The sequence below is a fragment of the Schistocerca americana genome, chromosome 5, assembly GCF_021461395.2.
Source record: "Schistocerca americana isolate TAMUIC-IGC-003095 chromosome 5, iqSchAmer2.1, whole genome shotgun sequence".
NCBI lineage: Eukaryota > Metazoa > Arthropoda > Insecta > Orthoptera > Acrididae > Schistocerca > Schistocerca americana.
The window spans coordinates 96,750,199-96,771,138 of NC_060123.1; the positions used below are offsets into that span (position 1 = coordinate 96,750,199).

The 20,940-nt window shown below is 39.9% G+C and overlaps 1 protein-coding gene across 1 annotated transcript in view; it reads right to left on the minus strand.

Annotated features, from left to right (window-relative positions):
- Positions 1 to 12,162: 12,162 nt before the first annotated feature.
- LOC124616118 (synaptic vesicle glycoprotein 2A-like) overlaps positions 12,163 to 20,940 on the minus strand; it is a 197,792-nt gene continuing 189,014 nt past the window's right edge. The window contains exon 12 of the mRNA XM_047144382.1: positions 12,163 to 12,725. Within this exon, the coding sequence (XP_047000338.1) occupies positions 12,670 to 12,725 (56 nt within the window). The 3' untranslated portion in view covers positions 12,163 to 12,669. The remainder of the gene's footprint in view (positions 12,726 to 20,940) is intronic.

A 20,940-nucleotide genomic window follows, 5' to 3' on the forward strand; every position in this document is an offset into this window, starting at 1 on the left:
CACTCTGATAACTGTAATGTCACATTCCATGTTGGATGGTTCATGTCCATTTTTTTATCAGGGGTTTGGCGAAGGTAGAATTTCTATTTTCATATTTCCAACTTATTATATGTTCTTTATATCTATTCAATCAGTTCTTGCTTGCTATTTTTGTAAGTGACTTTAATCCACTTTTTGCTAGAAGGTGCGATGCTTTGCGGAACTTGTCAAGTATTTGGCTCTCTTTTTCCAAGGTGAAAATTTGAGATATCCATTTTCAGAGCACTGATTATAAATTGTAAGCTGGACACACAAATGTTTAACTTCATGATTTCGTCTTTACAATTTGCACACACCTTCATCTTAATGGCAAAATTAACTCTTTTCCATGGAGAAACATGTTGAACTTTCACATTGGCCACCATCTAGTTGTTCCTGCTTTTCATCCACAGATATACTGATTTACAGTCTTGGCACTCTAGCTGGTATATACCTTCTCCTTGATATTTATCGGGTTTGTCTGCTGTTTGTAAATATGATTGGAGTGTGGTTTTTGTTCTGTAAGCTACATATAATCCCTGTTCCTTTAGTATATTTGCCATCGTGTGTGTTGCTTTGTGTTTATGTGTAAGAGTGTACCATTTTTTTCTGTTATTCATGTCATGAGTGTTATTGTTTTGTGTTTCCGTGTGTGCTGTAGTGTCTGTGTAGTTTTTTTGGTGTTTGTATGCTCTGCTTGTTTTGATTTTTCTTTAGTTGTGTTTTAATTTTTTGGTAGAGTTTTTGTGCTATTTGGATGTTGTAACCATTGTTTGTGGCCTTGAGTTGTACTGGTTGTCATTCTTTTTCATACTTTTCTTTGCTGAGTGGGATGTTATTTACTCTGTGTAACATATGTTGTAGGGCTGCTAATTTTTGATTTTGCAGGTGGATGGATGAACCATGTATAATTATGTCTGTGGCTGTTGGCTTTCTGAAGATGTCAAATGTGCATTTATTATTCTCTCTCTTTATTATTATATCCAAGAAATGCATTTGCTCTTGTGTTTCTTTTTCCATGGTGAATTGAATATTTTTATGTATGTTGTTTATATCTGTATGAAGTTTATCAATTTTCTCTGTCGGTTCATCTACCATATAGATTATGTCGTCTACATATCTTCACTTCTGCTCGTGTAGTGAGCATCATATTCATGTTACCGAAGGTATTTATAATGACTGCTCTGAGATATTCCATGGCACGATCTACTCAATCTGACAAATCCATCTTTTCAGTATAGTTACGAAGTACATGTTAAAATGTTTTATTACTCTTACATCTCTCATCAATCTCTTATGGTTTTCCATCATTCACTCTTAATGTTACCTGCTCTTCTTTATCTCTCAAACTACCAGGCTCCTCCTTCACTACATCCTGTAGTCTGTATTACTATCTTCAACATTTTTCAGTATGTCTTGTAACGAATGATTGCTTCAACATGCAAGTGACACATTGAGTTGCAGACAGGAACAATGAAAATACTGTTGCACATTTAGCTTTTGGCCAAACTGTTCGTCAAAAAAGAAAATGCCGATCTGACAGCATTCATGTCTGAGAGACCAGGGATACCAGTCATGTGTGTGTGAAGTGTGCTTGCTTGTGTGAACGCGCTTGAGTCTTCTCGTTGTGCCCGTTTGCAACTCAAGGAGAAGTCTTCATGGTGAGTATGGGGTTGTCACATGTAGCTGGGACCTCATTGGGACATGTTGAGATGGGGGTGTAGAAATGAAGTAAAAGATTTATTTCATATAATTACCTTTTATTTAGAACACTATTACACAGAAGTTGTTGTAGCAGTAGTAGTTGGTGCACCATATTTTGCGGATTTCACCGTTTCAGTAAGTCTGTTTTCTCTTTTACGTGTTTATTAAAGCTCCATGCAAGTCGGCCTGCAATTAAACTGGCGCTGTAAGACTGATTCCACAGTCACTGGCAGTAGTCGATTTCTTTCATCAGTCTACTGGATGGACAGCAGCGAAAATATGCTGTACACAGTGGTGGTGTATGCAGCATCAGAAAACAAACCGCACATAATTTTAGCAGTTGGCATTTACATTCAGGGTTTTAGGTTACCTTAAGAAAGTAAATCCACCTTTCTTCTATGGAGTGCTTATTCTTCTAAACAGCTCTTCAGTTACATACACACATCAAAAAAAGTTGTGCATCACCTCATTTCCTAGAGTTCCTGAACCTGTACAGAAAATTGGAATAGAGATCAACGTAAACATCATTTCCACACTTTTTATTGCTTGTGAAAACACATTGCATGCTGTACCACCATACAGCAAGACCTTCAGAGGTGGTGGTCCAGATTGCTGTACACACTGGTACCTCTAATATCCAGTAGTACGTTCTGTTGCATTGATGCATGCCTGTATTCATTGTGGCATACTATCAACAAGTTCATCAAGGCACTGTTGGATCAAATTGTCTGACTCTTCAACGATGATTCGGCATAGATCCTTCAGAGTGGTTGGTGGGTCACATCATCCATAAACAGCCCTTTTCAATCTATCCCAGGCATGTTCATGTCTGGAGAACATGCTAGCCACTCTAGTCGAGCGATGTCGTTATCCTGAAGGAAGTCATTCACAAGATGTTCACGATGGTGGCATGAATTGTTGTCCATGAAGACGAATACCTTGCCAGTATGCTGCCAATATGGTTGCACTACCAGTCAGAGGATGGCATTCATGTATCGTACAGCCATTACGGCACCTTCCATGACCACCAGCGGTGTACGTCGGCCCCACATAATGCCACACCAAACGAGCAATGAACCTCCACCATGCTGCATTCGCTGGACAGTGTGTCTAAGGTATTCAGTCTGACCGGGTTGCTTCCAAACACATCTCCAACGATTGATTGAAGGCATTTGTGACTCTCATCGCTGAAGAGAACATGGTGCCAATCCTGAGCAGTCCATTCGACATGTTGTTGGGTCCATCTGTACCAAGCTGCATGGTGTTGTGGTTGCAAAGATGGATCTCACCATGGACGTTGGGAGTAAAGTTGTGCATCATGCAGCCTATTGTGCACAGTTTGAGTCATACCATGACGCCCTGTGGCTGCACGAAAAGCATTATTCAACATCGTGGAGTTGTTGTCAGAGGTCCTCCGAGCCATAATCCGTAGGTAGTGGTCATCCACTACAGTAGTAGCCCTTGGGCGGCCTGAGCGAGACATGTCATTGACAGTTCCCATCTCTCTGTATCTCCTCCATGTCTAAACAACATCGCTTTGGTTTACTCAGAGATACCTGGACACTTCCCTTGTTGGGAGCTCTTCCTGGCACAAAGTAACAATACGGATGTGATCAAACCATGGTATTGACTGTCTAGGCAGGATTGAACCACAGACAACCCGAGCCGGGTACCTCCTTCCTGGTGGAATGACTGGAACTGATCAGCTGTCGGACACTCTCTGCTCATGCATGGTTGTTTACATCTTTGGGCAGATTTAGTGACATCTCTGAACAGTCAAAGGGACTGTGTCTGTGATACTATATCCACTGTCAACGTCTATCCTCAGGAGTTTTGGGAACCGGGGTGATGCAACACTTTTTTTGATGCATGTTTATTCCTGAAAACATTTGTTGTCTTAAATGTTCACATCATTTTTAGTCAGGTGTAAAATAGCGTTTTCAATCCCCACCCAATCTGGGGTTTCAGCTAACATCATCCAGTCAAATACTTCATAGTTATTAAAATAAATAGTCCATTTATAAGTAATGAAATGTTATGGTATGGAAAGCCATTGTGTCTTTCTCAAATTTTGAAATAAAATTATTTCTTGGTTATGGTTCTCATTATTTAATTTGTTCAAATTCATCTTGGTTTGCATGCCAATAAAACTGGAAGTCTTCCTTTCATTCAGACATCTTTGAGTGTCGATTAATATTTTTATTATTTCAATTATTGAGACTTTATTCTTCTCTTCAATTAAATTGAATGATAATGTTATCAACTGCAATAAATTCTTACAGTAAGAGTTCTAAAAAATCTACAATTAAATTGAGAGCAACCACTCTTTCTTTGATTTTTTCCATAAAACAGGCCAATAAAGTTTGAAGATGATTTATGAAGGAATTAAAATTACTTACAAGTTTAAAAGATTTATTAGGAAATTCTGCCTCTGACAATATTATGAAAAGGATAGATTACTACTAATGGAGATGTTGGATCATAGATAGGCACAACAAAAAGGCTGTCAAACAAGTAAGCTTTCAGCCAAAAAGCCCTTCATTGGAATTAGGCAACACACACACACACACACACACACACACACGTCTGCTTGTGTCTGTATTTAAATTGAGAGCAATCACTCTTTCTTTGATTTTTTCCATAAAACAGGTCAATAATGTTTGAAGATGATTTATGAAGGAATTAAAATTACTTACAGGTTTAAAAGATTTATTAGGAAATTCTGCCTCAGACAATATTATGAAAAGAATAGATTGCTACTAGTGGAGATGTTGCATCATAGATAGGCACAACAAAAAGGCTGTCAAACAAGTAAGCTTTCAGCCAAAAAGCCCTTCATTGGAATTAGGCAAAACACACACACACACAAACACACACACACACACACACGTCTGCTTGTGTCTGTATATGTGCGGATGGATATGTGTGTGTGTGTGTGTGTGTGTGTGTGTGTGTGTGTGTGCGCGAGTGTATACCTGTCCTTTTTTCCCCCTAAGTTAAGCCTTTCCGCTCCCGGGATTGGAATGACTCCTTACCCTCTCCCTTAAAACCCACATCCTTTCTTCTTTCCCTCTCTGGGGTAATTCATCAAGCCAAGCTAAAGTTTTCCGGGCACAAAAACGTGCAGTAAGAATTATATGTGGTGTGAACTCAAGAACATCCTGCAGAAGCCTGTTTAGGGAACTAGGGATACTAACTACAGCTTCCCAATATATTTATTCCTTAATGAAATTTGTCATTAAAAATATATCACTTTTTCAAACCAACAGCTCAATTCATGGAATCAATACTAGAAATAAGAATAATCTTCACAAGGATTTAAAGTCACTTAGTCTTGTACAAAAAGGTGTGCATTATTCAGGAACACACATTTTCAATAACTTGCCAGCAGCCATAAAAAGCTTAACAACCAATGAAATTCAGTTTAAGAGAAGCCTAAAGGATTTATTGGTGGCCAACTCCTTCTACTCCATTGATGAATTTCTGAGGAAAACCAACTGATTTGTATATAAGTACAACATAACTTCTGCACAATTTCAGTGCAGTAATGTGTTCACTGAAAATTTGTGTGTGTGTGTGTGTGTGTGTGTGTGTGTGTGTGTGTAAGTATAATCTAACTTCTGCACCATTTCAGTGCAGTAATGTGTTCATTGTAAATAAGTATTACAGTAGTTGTATTACATGTTTCTTACCTTATAAATAAATATAAAACTTTTTTATTTTAAATTCAGTGCAATAGTATTTGTAAAATGACTCTTAGTGTTCATTAAAAAATGACGATCATTCCACTTGGGACCTGTGGAATGGTACATTAGCTTATTTGTTTTAGTTTAAATATTTGTCATGTATTGTTGTTTTTCTGACATGTTCCACATCCTGGAGGACCTCCTCACTACGGATCAATTGGAATGAAAGTAAATCTAATCTAATCTAATCTCCTTCCCTATTTCCTGATGAAGCAACCGTTGGTTGTGAAAGCTTGAATTTTGTATGTGTGTTCGTGTTTGTTTGTGTGTCTATCGACATACCAGTGCTTTCGTTTCGTAAGTTACATCATCTTTGTTTTTAGGTATATTTTTCCCGCGTGGAATGTTTCCCTCTATTATATTCATATCATATCATATATATATGAGGGTCATTCAATAATTAAAGAGACAAATTTGTCTGCAGTAAAAAGTGTTTATTTTTACAAAACAATACATTTTTCTTCCTTTCAACATAATCCCCTTGAAAATTTCTGCACTTGTTCCAAGGGGCTACAAGCTTTTTTATTCCAGCTGCAAAGAACTCTTTATCTTGATGTTTGAACTAATTTCCCACAAACTTTTTCACATTCTCGTTGTCCTGTAACCTCTTTCCATGTAATGCCTCCTTTAGTGCACCAAAGAAATGGAAATCGCTAGGTGCTAATTCAGGACTGTAAGGGGGATGAGACAGTTTTTCCCAGCCCATTTTGTTGATGGTTTCATGGGTTAGCTGAGCAATATGAGGACGTGCACTATACTGCTGGAGAATCACACGTCTCCTCTGAGATCACGTCATCTCTCTCTCTCTCTCTCTCTCTCTCTCTCTCTCTCTCTCTCTCACACACACACACACACACACACACACACACACACACACACACACACATGGCTGGCTTCACCTTATTTAAAAGCAAATCTGAGTAGTATTGGCTGTTCATTGTACGCTGCTCTCCAAGATAATCACAAAAAACTGGACCGTCAGCATCCCAAAACACCGTCAGCGTGACATTTACTGCTGATACTTGGGTTTTGAATTTTTTTCTTCACAGGTGAGTTGGTGTGCTTCCACTCCATGCTTTGCCTTTTTGATTCTGGCTCATAATAGTGAACCCAAGTTACATCACAAGTTAAAGTTTTGTTGAGGAAGTGCTCACCTTTTCTTTCATAACATTCCTTTAGCTCTGTGCACACTCTCAACCTTGTTTCCTTGTGTAGCTGCGTCAACTCCTTTGGGACCCATCTTGCACATTTTTTACAGTACTTCAGCTTGTTACAGATAATGTTATGAGCTGTACCAGTACTAACTTGAACCTTATCAACTATCATTTCCACAGTCACACAGCGGTCGGCAAGAATAACGTCATCAATTTGACTTTCAAGTGAGGGAGTTGAAACCGCAACTGGTCAGCTGGAATGGTATTCATCAGTCACTGAGTCGCGACAATTTTGAATTGCTCTACCCAGCTGTAAAATTTTTCACAATTCATACAACATTCACCATAAACTTTAGACACTCTACGGTATATATTCACTGGTTTCTCGCATTCAACAAGTAAAAAATCAATAACAAAATGTTGCTCAACTAATGTGGACGTTTCAAGTGGACTCACCATCTTGATATGTATTTTTGAGGTTGTAAAAAAACAATGTTGACACATTGCTTAGAAAACATCGTTCTTGTGAAACACAACTAGCCCTTTATTCAGATGAAGTGCTGAGCGCTATTGACAAGGGATTTCAGATCGATCCATATTTCTGGATTTCCGGAAGGCTTTTGACACTCTACCACACAAGTGGCTCGTAGTAAAATTGCGTGCTTATGGAATATCATCTCAGTTATGTGACTGGATCTGCGATTTCCTGTCAGAGAGGTCACAGTTCATAGTAACTGACGGAAAGTCATCGAGTAAAAAAGAAGTGATTTCAGGCGTTCCCCAGAGTAGTGTATAGGCCCTTTGCTGATCCTTATCTATATAAACGATTTGGGAGACAATCTGAGCAGCTGCCTTCAGTTGTTTGCAGATGACGCTGTCGTTTATTGACTGATAAAGTCATCAGAAGATCAAAACAAACTGCAAAACGATTTAGAAGAAATATTGGATTGGTGCGAAAAGTGTCAGTTGACCTTAAGTAACGAAAAGTGTGAGGTCATCCACATGAGTGCTAAAAGGAACTCGTTAAACTTCAGTTACACAATAAATCAGTCTAATCTAAAAGCCGTAAATTCAACTAAATACCTAGGTACTACAATTATGAACAACTTAAATTGGATGGAATACATAGAAAATGTTGTGGGGAAGGCAAACCAAAGACTGCGTTTTATTGGCAGGACACTTAGAAAATGTAACAGACCTACTAAGGAGACTGCCTACGCTACGCTTGTCCGTCCTCTTTTAGAATACTGCTGTGCAGTGTGGGATCCTTACCAGATAGGACTGACGGAGTACATAAAAAACGTTCAAAGAAAGGCAGCACATTTTGTATTATCGCAAAATATGGGAGAGAGAGTCACAGAAACGATACAGGATTTTGGCTGGAAATCATTAAAAGAAAGGCATTTTTCTTTGTGATGGAATCTTCTCACAAAATTCCAATCGCCAACTTTCTCCTCTGAATGCAAAAATTTTTTGTTGACACCGACTTACATAGGGAGGGACGATCACCAAGATAAAATAAGGGAAATCAGAGCTCACACGGAAAGATATAGGTGTTCATTCTTTCCGCACGCTTTACGAGAATGGAATAATAGAGAACTGTGAAGGTGGTTCGATGAACCCTCTGCCCGGCACTTAAATGTGATTTGCAGTGTGTCCATGTAGATGTGGATGTAGATGTAGATCAGCTGATCAGGGCTCATCCCAGTGATGGCAACTTAAAGCCATAAAAGTACCAAACTTGCCCTACTAACAGTTTTTTTGCCAGACCAATTTGTCTTTTCATTATTGAATGACACTTGTACATGCAAACACAGACACTTGTACATGCAAACACAACTCTCACGCACATGACCATAGTGTCTTGGTGGTCATGCATGTGTCAGTTGCGATCTTGTGTGTGTGTGTGTGTGTGTGTGTGTGTGTGTGTGTGTGTGTGGTCTAATTCCGATGAAGGCCTTTTTGGTCAAAAGCTTACTTGTTTGACAGTCTTTTTGTTGGTGCCTATCTGTGACTCAACATCTCCGCTATATGGTGAGATACCTGTCTATCCTCTTCATAATATTTTAATTATTCCACCCTTGACTTTCCAGTTTGAAATTCTACATCCGATGCACATGCTTCTAGGGAGGTATGCTGTTTAAGCAAAATTTGTGAGTATCTGTGTTCTTAAATTTGTGATGAAGACTTCTAATGAGTGTGGCAGCTACTCATTTCTCCATATATCAATCTGTACATTGAACAGACAGTTAAGGAAACCAAGGAGATATTTGGAGAGGGAATTAAAGTTCAGGGAGAAGAAATAAAACTTTGAGGTTGACATTGCGTTATGTTAGAGAGATGGCAAAGGACTTGGAAGATCAGTAGAAGGGAATGCATATTGTCTTGAAAAGAGGTTATAAATTGAACATCACCAGATGTTAAATAAGGTTAATAGTATGTATTTGAATTGTCAGGCAACAATGAAATTATGAAGGGGAATGAGACGCTAACGCTAACAGATTTCAGTTATTTGGGCAGTGAAATAACTTGGCAGTGGCAGAAGTAGGAAATAAAATGCAGACTGGCAACAGAAAGAAAATCATTTCTAAAAAAGAGATTTATAATTGGAGTGAAAATAAATGTATGGTGTGGGTCTCTCTGAGTCTCTCTCGTATTTTTGTTCCTCAACTTAGCTCTGTTTTTCCTTGTACTCTTTTTTTCATTTTCTTTTTTCTGCTGAAGTTACTTCTTTCCTTGGTGGATTGACATCATCTTTTCTACAACAGTTCGGTCATACCTTTTAACATGATTGTGCTTAAAGTGAATCTAGTAACTACAAGTACTAGGGGCATAGATTTTCCATAATTTAGAAAACAATATTTTTCTTATTAACCGAGATCAGCCTTCTTTATGGCCTTTCTCAGTGAATATAATTTAATAACTATAGGAAATGTTATTCCCACTGCTCAAATATAACAAAACTTTCCTTTACTTTTTGCCAATGGCCTGAGCAATTTTACTGACACCAGTTTCTTCATGTCCAATGATAAAAACTTTGCCTCAACCCCTACTCCTCATATTGGTCATCTCAGACCTTTAATGGATATCACACAATTTGATTGTGTATCAAATTAGCCATATTGTTAACAATGAAAGATTCAGATATTTTAGTGAATGACAGTTTCATACGTGAGAATGAACTATATCTTTGACATATAATTCTGAGCAATATATTTTACAGGTCTTGGAGTTTACTATGCTACTCTTTCTTTGTTGCTAATTAATGCTTGCAACAGCTCCTTCTGATGTTTGTTGGTAAGCCTGTCAATAGCTACAATAATATTATACAGCTCTCCTAGAGTGTTGTTTTGTAATGGGATATTTGGCATTTCGTGGAAAAAGGATTCAGTTGAACTATTTGATACTCCAACCCGAAAACAAATTTTCGTGAATCCAAAATGAACAAATATTCGTATGGTCAATAGATAACTATAATACAGAAAAGTCTTCATTCAGTCAAAAATATGTTCAAAGATACCAAAAAAATTACTCATTATAGAACATGCAAAAATAAGCAATCATTAGAACTTGCGTGTTCTGACACATTTCCTCAGTGTAAACATTTTAGCTTCTGTATAGAGTTATGCTAATACAGGGTTTTTCAAAAAGGACTTTACATTTTGAAAATTCATATAAATTAATTCATAGTACCTACAGAGATGATTGTAGTGTCAATTTGTAGGGAACTACATAAAGTTTTGTCTTGTGTAGTTCACTAGTGCTGAATTACACAAGGAGTGCTAATGGCAGTTCATTAAAGATGGCAGCCTTACTGGGCCCGAGCATGCTAGCTGTGTGTTTTGGTCTGAAGAATCGAAGTCGGCGACAATAGTTCAGTGTAATTTCCATACTGAGTATGCTAAAGATCCTCCTAGAAGGCCTACAATTTATGAGTGGCATAAATGTTTAGTAGAAACAGGGTGCTCGGTAAGACATGGGAAATCATTAGGTAATACAAGAACATCTGATGATGTCATTGAGTGAGTGAGACAATGTTTTGTCAACAGCCCTACGAAATTGACCCGGCGTGTATCTCGCGAACTGCAAATCCCGCATACGACTGTTCGGCATGAGTAGAGAAACCATTTGCATTTGAAACTGTACAGACTGATGATCTTGCAAGCAAAGAAAGACACTGATAAAGTTGCTCGCAAGAACTACTGTGCAGATATGTTAAATCGTTTACATGAGGATGAACATTTCTTGGACAAAATCATCTTTTCTGACAAGTCAACTTTTCCCTTAAGTGGCAAGATTTACACGCATAACTGTAGGATTTGGGGCAGTGAAAATCAATGTCAAACACTGCAACATGTTTGTGATAGCCCTAAACTGAACTTTGTGTGTGTGTGTGTGTGTGTGTGTGTGTGTGTGTGTGTGTGTGTGTGTGTTCATTGATCAAGAACAAAGTGTACAGCCCATTTTTCTCTGTGAGAGAACCATCAACAGGATAGTGTACCTGGATACATTACAACAATTTTCGATACCACGGACTGATGAAGATGACCAATGAGGAAATGTTTATTTCATGCGAGATGGTGCACCACCCCACTACCTGGCTGACGTCTGGGATTTTTGGGATTTTTTCAGTGACCTGCTCTCCAGGTCAGTGGATTAGCCCTGATGTGCCAACTGCATGGCCCGCACGAGAATTTACGCTGCCACTGAGCAAGTTACACCTACACTGCTACAGTGAGTTTGGGAAGAAATTGATGTCCGATGGGATGTGTGTAGGATAACAAATGGAAACCACATACAACATCTTTAGTTCAAGATTAAAAAAAAAAAAAAAAAAACAACTTGCTGTATTTTCCCACAAAGTAACACTATACTCAGCTCTGTATCTTCTTTCAATAAATTTATATGAATTTTTAAAGTTGTAAAGTCCTTTTTGAAACACCCTATATTCTTAGGTGCAAATGCACAAAAATTAAACTTCTGTGACAATGAAATTGTAACAGCAATTATTAATTTAGCTAATCCGAGTCACACTTCAATACCAACAGATTTGTTCTGGTGTCAAAACTACTATTTTACCTTCAAAGACTCCAGTTCCTTGTGCCATACTGTACATAAAAAAATATGGGTAATGGATACGATAAAGAGACTCAGATCCCTCAAAGCCCTTTGATTCATTCTCTTGAACATTGTGCTACTACACGTTATTGAGTGAACTGCCTTATTATCTTGCCACTCTGTTTCTTTACATAACAGTGCTGTTATAATTTACCTCATGTCACTGCAGTACTTCTGATTAAGAATGATTGTCTACACTATGAATTTGTCCCGGACTTTTGCAATAAGCCAGGCATTTGATGAGTTATTTGGGTGCAGCCAAGTGTCTTTCGGTCTTACAGTGATAAAACTCAGTGATGCTGGAAAGGATCTGGGTCAAGGCACAAGTAAATAACTTTGCTAGTCTATTTATTTATGTTTATTTCACTGATTTATAATTTTCTAGTGCCTACAAGTATAGTGGTTGTACAGTTGTTAATGACATCTGACATATCAATATAATGTGTGTATATAAAGGTTTTTAGGATATTAAAAAGCATGGTTATCAGTAACGTAAGTCAAAATTTTCCTTTTATTACAAAACATGTTTTGTATACAACATTCAGCCTTTCAGTCAAAGCAGCAATTTTACTGATAATTACATGATATGTTTCAAAAATACTGTATGTCTTATCCAATAAGGAACAGGCAAAAGAAATTAATCCTCCACTCTATAACCAAATATGTTAGCAGGCAGTTTAATAACAATGTAAACAACCTGGAAAGAAAAGGTGTAGGCTAAAGTAAAATATGAACTAAATCTCACTATGCTTTGTTGGTACAATAACAGATTAATTGTTCTATTTTCATATTTCTTCTCTGCTTTTCTTGATGCCCAAAATACCAGCAGGGATTGGTTTAAAGCAGTTCTTAAAATAGCTATCACTGTCATGAAACCAAAACCATATTGTGTCATTGCTGGCTGCCATCTTTGATACTGCTGCGTTACATTACTGAAGAGACACCTTGTTAGTATCAGGAAGCAGTGTAGTGATACCAGCACACACTGCAAAAAAAAAGTAATTTTAATATTGCATGTAAAATGATCATGTGGTGGGTGCAATGGTCAACAACCAAGAAGTTGAACATTATATTGTGTGTTATATCTTTCGTTTGATTATCTTCTGTATCTCTCAGTACTAGTGTATAGCTGTGAAAATGTGCCTGTGTTGTGCTTTTTTGTTGGGAAGTAAATTGTGGTAAATAAAGAACATGTCATTAAAGTGCATAGGAGTACACTTGTCACTTATAGCGGTGACTCCAACGTGGTCTGTTGTGGAATTTCTTTTATATTGTGACCCAGAAGTATGGTCTGACATTATGAGGATACCACAAGCCACCGTCAAGACAGAAGGTTAAGTATCGCCAGCACCTGGCTCTTCCCTACAGTCTCCTACTGTTCCTGAATTACATACTCCCTCTTCTGGCGACATCTCACGATGGAGTACTATAAAGCTACTGCCTTTTTGGCCTACAAGGCTGCAGTTATGGTTCCTGCAAGTGGGTGCCATTTTTCAGCTGCGCAACATTACTTCAGAAGCGGACCAATTTGCTTTTGCCGTTTTGCAGCTAGACTTCAACATTAATGAGCCAGTGGAGGATATTCTGCCTCATTGTTCTTTCGCGGTGTCTAAACTTATTTGCAGTGTTTCCTTGTGATCCCAGAATCTCCTTTGAAAAAGATTATGGACAGCAATTTCAGTACTGGTGTATCCCCTCCTAGCTGCTATACTTTAACATGCCTGGAACTCCTTTCAGAACATTCAATAAAATTATTTTAGCAATGTCACCTCTTGCAGGCTGTTTATGGAATTTTGTCCACATTTCCTGACCTTACTGTGGATGAATTGGGTTTAAAGGCAGACACTGTGGCACTTGTGTGATGACACGGTTAATTCGTGTGCAGCAAATGGTGAGGTTATGGACCCTGGTGCTGAACCGTGCACCATCCTGCATGCCAAATTATGTTTCGCATGCTGGGAACTCAGTCAAGCAACCACCAGAGCCACCTATGGAGCGAATCCTCACTGAACTGGCAAGATTCAATGCCAAGCTGCCAGATGGCAGCCCAAGGATAACATGGTGCACCAATGAGTGGCCGCCCTGCAAATTCGAATGGTGTTGGTTCCACAGATGCTTCATGGGGAATGCTAGACAATGTTAACGACAGTGCGAGTTCCCAGACAACAACAGTGGACATGTGTAGGCATGCATGTCTGTTCTACAACCAGTAAGCACCTACCTGAAATGCACAATGCCTCAGGTTCTGCTAAATGTATCTTCAGGATTATTCATTTTGGATAAGATGTATGTTATGTAGATCAGCATTTTTCTGTGGGATTTGAAGGACAAGCCTCAGTTTCCTGGCACCCCTATACTAATGGCTGCAAATCAACCTTCAATTCAGACATGGTTGGAGGCATATGACATTGAATCTGAAGGGTAGTTTCTCTCACTTTCACGGATTTTCTTAGTGACTGATGGGTCTGGCCCATATTGGGTGCCGATTTTCTTCATTTGTTTCTTTATCTACGGCCCTCTGTAATCATCATCTTGTGTTGTCTCTGGATGTAGTGACACTCCCTTCCACGATAGACACCAGATGTTATCCCACCAGATTAAGCCATTAAGATTTCCGCATCTTCCACATCACCTGTGTTGCGACAACTTCTGCTCATTCTGTGCATGCTTTGCTGCTGGGTGCACACACACGCAAGATGCAAGAAGTCTGCATTATCTCTTCTGCATGACTATACAGAGTGGGCTTCTCTTAACTGTGGCAGGATATTACTCATCTCAATGAGCTTTTCCTCAAAGAAGAAGAAGAAGAACCTGTAAGAGGCCTAACTGACAGCAGTGATATACTCAAGCAACAGATCACCAACATGGAGAAGGCTCTGTATGAAGCTCAGGCAGAGTTACAAGGTTTAATGACAGCACCCACTGACGTTGCCCAACTGGCCAATGACATTGCACAGCAGTTGCTCGAAAAATTCTCCAGGGCTACACATCAGATATCGGCACTGAGCCAATGGCAACATTCCACCATCCACCACATTCACACAACTCCATGACAGCCTGTCACTTTCTGCCCATGCCGGCTATCTCTGAAGAAGTTAAGGGCAGCTAAAGCTGCTTTCGAAGCGATACTACCAGATGGAATGGTTAAACTTCCTGGCAGATTAAAACTGTGTGCTGAAGTGAGACTCGGACTTGGGACCTTCCACGCAGGCTAGAGCACTTGCCTGTGAGAGGTAATGGTTCCAAGTTCGAGTCTTGGTTCATAACACGGTTTTAATCTGCCAGGAAGTTTCATACCAGTGCACAGCCTGCTGCAGAGTGAAAATTTCATTCTGGAAACATCCCCCAGGCTGTGGCTAAGCCATGTCGCCATAATATCCTTTCTCCCTGGAGTACTAGTTCTGCAAGTTTTGCAGGAGAGCTTCTGTGAGGTGTGGAAGGTAAAAGACGAGGTACTGGTGGAAATAAAACTGTGAGGATGGGTCTTGAGTCATGCTTGGGTAGCTCAGTCGGTAGAGCACTTGCCCGCAAAAGACAAAGTTCCCAAGTTTGAGTCTCAGTCCGACACAGAGTTTTAATCTACCAGGAAGTTTCATATCGGTGCACATTCCGCTGCAGAGTGAAAATTTTACTCTGGAGATGGAACAGTGTCTTGCTCTAAAAGTGCATGGGCTGCCCTCTCACAAATGATTCTCCAAAGGGCCAAGTCTTGGTGTTTGTGTGTGACTATAGGGGACTGAACTCCCATACTACACCAGACTGGAACCCAATATCGATTATTTTGGATTTTACAAGCAGACTGCAATAAGGCTTTTGCACAATTTCCAAAGTCAGAGGCAGACGAGCACAAAACCACCATCACAGTGCCTTTCAGACTATTTCAACAAAATGTCGTATCTTTCAGTCTTTGTAACGCTGCTCAGATGTGGCAGCATTTTATAGATGAGATTCTACATGACTTAATCCAGGTTTTTTCCTATGTGGATAATATGTTGGTTTTTTGTGATACTATGAGTGACCATAGTTCCCATTTGAATGCAGTTTTCCCTCATCTTGACACTTATGGCATCAAAGTAAAGAAAGCCAAAATACAATTCTTTGATACCTTTTATCAAGAGACGGTATTTCTCCTACTTATCAGAGAGTCTCAGATATCTTGCAGATGCCCCTTCCCATCACACTCAAAAGAGTTTCACAGGTTTGTAGGTATGGTCAGTTATTACCAGTGACACCTGTCGAAGATATTATAGAACTTATCAATGACCTGCTGAAGGGCAAACACACTTCCAGTGTCAGAAAAGTCCCCTGGATGGGTTCGGCTGAGGAGCTTTCAAGTCTTTGTGACTGTCCTTAGTGGAGGCTGTCGTATTGGTTTCACTACAGCAATTATGTCTGACAGAGGCCATCTTGATTCCCAATTATTTAATGAATTGCTATGTATGACAGGTTGCAAACATCTGCAAATTATGAGCTACCATCCCTGTAACAATGGGATGGTAGAATGTATGCACCATACTCTGAAGGGTGCCTTTACATGCCATGGTGGGGTGTGGACAGTTGCCTTGCCTATGGTTTTGTTGGGATTACATAGCATGTTAAAGGAGAGTATCGAGTGTTCTTCAGCACAATTAGTTTACAGGGAAGCATTGAAGGTGACAGGTGAACTTTTTTGCTTCATCCCCTTTGAGTGACTGGGAAATGGGCCAGTACGGCCAATTTCTGCATCAACTGCAGGTTGCAATGCGGACACTTACTACACCCTCCTTCCCCAATGTGGCAAGGTTCTTGACCCTTCTTTTTCCCAAAAGATCTCCTCTCTTGCCGTCAGATATGGATTAAGTATGACATTGTCAGGTCTACATTGGCTCTTATTTATTCAGGTGCATTCACTGTGATTTCCCATGAAGCCAAGACCTTCATAGTCAATAAAAATGGAAAACATGTCACAGTCACAGTCTCAGTTGACTACCAGAAACCAGTGTCCACTGAGTTACCACAGCCCCCCACCAGTGGTGTGGATCCTCTGGCCAATCCTCCTAACCCTCTTATGCCAGATATCGCTCCCCCTCCAGCCCCACAGACCCGTTCTGGCAAATACATAAAATGCATGTACCTTGGGGTCCAGGGCTCTCCAGGTTTTCAAAGTGATAATGTCTCGTTTGTTTGAGCACGTCCCTCCAAAATGGGGTGGGGGAATGGCTAATGTGATGAGTGCAATAATCAGCAACCTAAAAGTTGAACATTATATTGTGTGTAACTTCTTTTGTTTGTTTATCTTTTGTATCTTCTTTGTCCTACTGTCTAGCTGTGAAAACATGCCTGTGTTGTGCTTTTTTGTTGGGAAGTAAATTGTGCTAAATAAAGGAGGACATGTTAAAGTGTGTACTGTGTACACTTGTTACCTGTAATCACTTCCAGTATGATATAAAGTGATTTCTGGGCTGTCATATGGTACCAATTTATTGAAAAGTTACAAATATATTCCTTTGCATCTAAGCTAGGACTCATGTAAATACGGGTGTACCTTGGTATCAAGTGCCAAAAAATCTATTCTGCAAGAATCATTGCTGCTTTAAATTGGTTCTGTCACAAAGGAAAAGTTAGTCAAAGGATTCATAGGTTATATTCACAATAACTTTAGGTTGTGGAAGATGTAATTTAAAACTGAACCAAAGGAAACTCTAGGTTGGAATATCAATGTAGATTGCTACTCACCAAAAAGATGATGGACGCAGACGGGCACAACAATAAGATTGTTACACATTTAGCTTTCAGCCAAAGCCATATTCACAAAAGAAAAAACGCACTCATCCACACAAGCAAGCACAACTCGAGTACACAAGATCTCCATCTCCAGCAGATTGGACCAGAACGCAACTGTCAGTAACTGAGTGCCAATCTGGAGTGGGGCAGTGAAGGGGGGGGGGGATAATGGAGTAGTCATAGGGGGTGCAGGGAAGAGAAGAACGCTGTCTGCTGGAGCATGCAGGGTCTAGATGGAGGCGTGAGAAGACTGCCAGGAACAAATTTGGGAGGCTGTGGGGCAGGGAAGTGAAAGTTGGGGGGGGGGGGGGGGGGGGCAGAAAAGAAGACCAACAGGGAAGGGGAAAGATGGGCATGTGTGTTGGCTGTTGGCAGAGGATGGCACACAATTATGGTGAGGGGATGAGAATAGGGAGGAGCTGATAGGACAGTGGAGGTGGGAAATGATGGGTGGAGGGTGTGGGTATATTAGATTACCATAGCTTTAGGCTGGGATAATTTTGGGAGCACAGAATGTGCTGTAAGGATAATTACCCTCTGTGTAGTGTAGAAAAGATGGTGATGGAGGTGAGGATCCAGAAATGCAGAAATGGCCTAGGTTGAGAAGCAATCATTTAAATCAAGCATGTTATGTTAGGATGTGTGTTGTTGTGCCACAGGGTGGTCAACCACACTCTTAGCTACAGTTTGCTGATGGCTGTTCATTCTGGTGAACAGCTGGTTGGTAGCCAAACCAACATAAAAGGGTGTGCAGTGTATGCAGTAGAGCTGGTATATGAAACAGCTGCTTTCATGGGGTTGGATACGACCATGACAGAACAGGACTAGGAAGTACTGGGTGGGTGGATTGGGAAAGTCTTGCACCTTGATCTGCCACAGGGCAGGATGACAGACAGTCAAAGCTCTGGGGAAGGATATGGTTCAATTGTTCCAGTCCAGGGTGATATGGGATGATGAGGGGAGGTACTTGTGTGTAGCTGATTCTTGGGGGTGGTGGGAGGATTGCATGTGTGTTGAGATGTGACAAAGGAAATCTGTTTGTGAACAATGATTGGGGTGGTATTGCCTGTCTGTGAAGGCCTTTGTGATCCCTTTAGCATACTGGGCAAGGGAATTCTCATCACATCAGGTATGTCATCCACTGGTGGCTAAGCTGTATCAGAGGGAATCTTTGGTGTGGAAGGGAAGGCATCTATCGAAATGCAGTTACTGTTAGTGGTTAGTGAGGTTGATGTGGACAGAGGTGTAGATGAAGCCATCAGAGAGGAAGAGGTCAACATCTGGGAAGGTGGCACTCTGTGTTGGGGAGGACCAGGTGAAGCGTGTGGGAGAGAAGGTGTTGAGGTTGTGAAGCAATGAAGATAGGATATCTTGGCCCTCAATACAGATCGTGAAGATATCATCAATGAATCTGAACAAGACCATGGGCTTGGGATTTTGGAAGGTTTCTTCTAAGTGGTTCATAAATAGGTTGGCATAGGAGGGTGCCATGCAGGTGCCTGTGGCTATGCCACGGGTTTGTTCATAGTAGTTTTGTGTTAGGGTAGAGTGAGTAAGGTGTATGAGGAATGTGGGTGTTGGTTTAGCATGTGAAGGATGTTGGCAAAGGTAGTGTTCAGTAGTGGTAAGACCATTTGCATGAGGAATACTCGTGCATATGGAAATGGCATCAACAGTGACATGTACGGATTTAGGAGTTAAGGGGTGGGGATGATGGAGAGATAGTGAAGGAAGTGGTTGGTATCTTTGATGTGGGAGGCTAGATTTTGGGCAATTGGTTGGAGGCATTGGTCAATGACCAAAATCCTTTCAGTGGTGGCACAATAACCAGGAACAATGGGGCATCTAGGATTGTTGGATTTGTGGATGTTGGGGAGCACGTAGAAGGTGGGTGCACGGGGTGTCATAGGGGCAAGGATGAAAATGGATTCAGGAGAGCACTTCTGGGAAGTACCTAAGGCTTTAAGTAGGGACTGGAGGTTATGTTGGACTTCTGGGATGGGGTCACTCTGACAGAGTTTATAGGTGAAGTAGTTAGATAATTGGCATGGTCCTTCCACCAGGTAGTCACTGCACTTCCTAATGACAGTGGTGAAACCTTTGTCTGGAGGTAGAATGATTAGGTCAGGATTTGTTTTGAGGTTGTGCATGGCTAGCCTTTCTTCTGTTGAAAGATTGGTGTTCATAGGAAGGGATGTGGGGAAGGATGGTGAGGCTAAGTTATAGGTAAGGAATTCCAGGAAGATGAGAAAGGGGTGATTAGGTGGGAGAGGGGGAGGATCATGGTTCGAAGGGGCTATGAATAGGGATTTGCATGGTGTTTGAGATGGACTTGCTTTTGTGAATGTGTGTGTGTTTCTTTCCTGAAGAAGGCACAGGCTGAAAGCTAAATGTGTAAATGTATAAATGTATTTTTGTTGTGCCTGTCTGTAACACTGTGTGTCATCTTTATGGTGAGTAGCAATCTATCCTTTTCTAATATTATTTGTACAAAACTGAACTTCTCAGTGTAATGTATCAAAGGTGCTTCAGATGGAAATAAGCTTAGAGCAGAAGTTTGAACTAAGTTGCAATAAAATTCACCCATACAAGTTGGCAAGTCAATATTGTAGAAAAAATGCACAAAAACAGATCATCATGTATATTTATCAAGTCAAGTATCACGTATAAAGGAAGGAGTGCAGCCAACTCACTGAGCATGGAAAAACAGTTTGAAGGATCAGATGTACTGTTGTATGAAATACAATGAAGTCATAGTCATAGCGATATATTGACCACCCACTGGGGATATAGATATAGTCATTAACCAATTAGAAACACTGCTTAACATTCTTTTTACTGCAAGAACCTCTGTAATTGTGTGTGGGGTCTTCAATTTAAATCTTATGAAGGAAAATAGGCTAAAAGATTGTTCAAACAAAGATTAGTTCTTAAATCTCTCATGTAGTATCAACCTATTTCCTCGCATACGTGAAACTAGAATAACAACGGACAATAGAAATAGTCTTACAGACAATATATTTTCAAATTAGGATCTACAGAAGTGGAAGTAACAATTACTGATTTAGGATCATCAAACCACAATGCTCTTGTTCTCAGAATTCCTTTGGTGCCACTGGAAGAAACATAAACATACTCCATGTATAAAAGGAAGTTATTCTGCAGAAAACTGTGTAAACTTTACAAGTATCATAACTAATGAGTCCTGGGCAGAAGTGTTGTCCCCAACAAATACAAATTATGTATATAATACCTTTCTCTCAGTTTTCATGAGAAATTTCATAATGTGCTTTCCAAAAAGATGTCAAGATACATGTCCCATGATAACACCAAGTCAAATTTGTGGATTTACAGCTGACATTAAAAATTCCTGTGGAACTCTTAAAAATAATAATTTCTAAAACAAACACATCCACAAACCCACAGTTTATAGATTG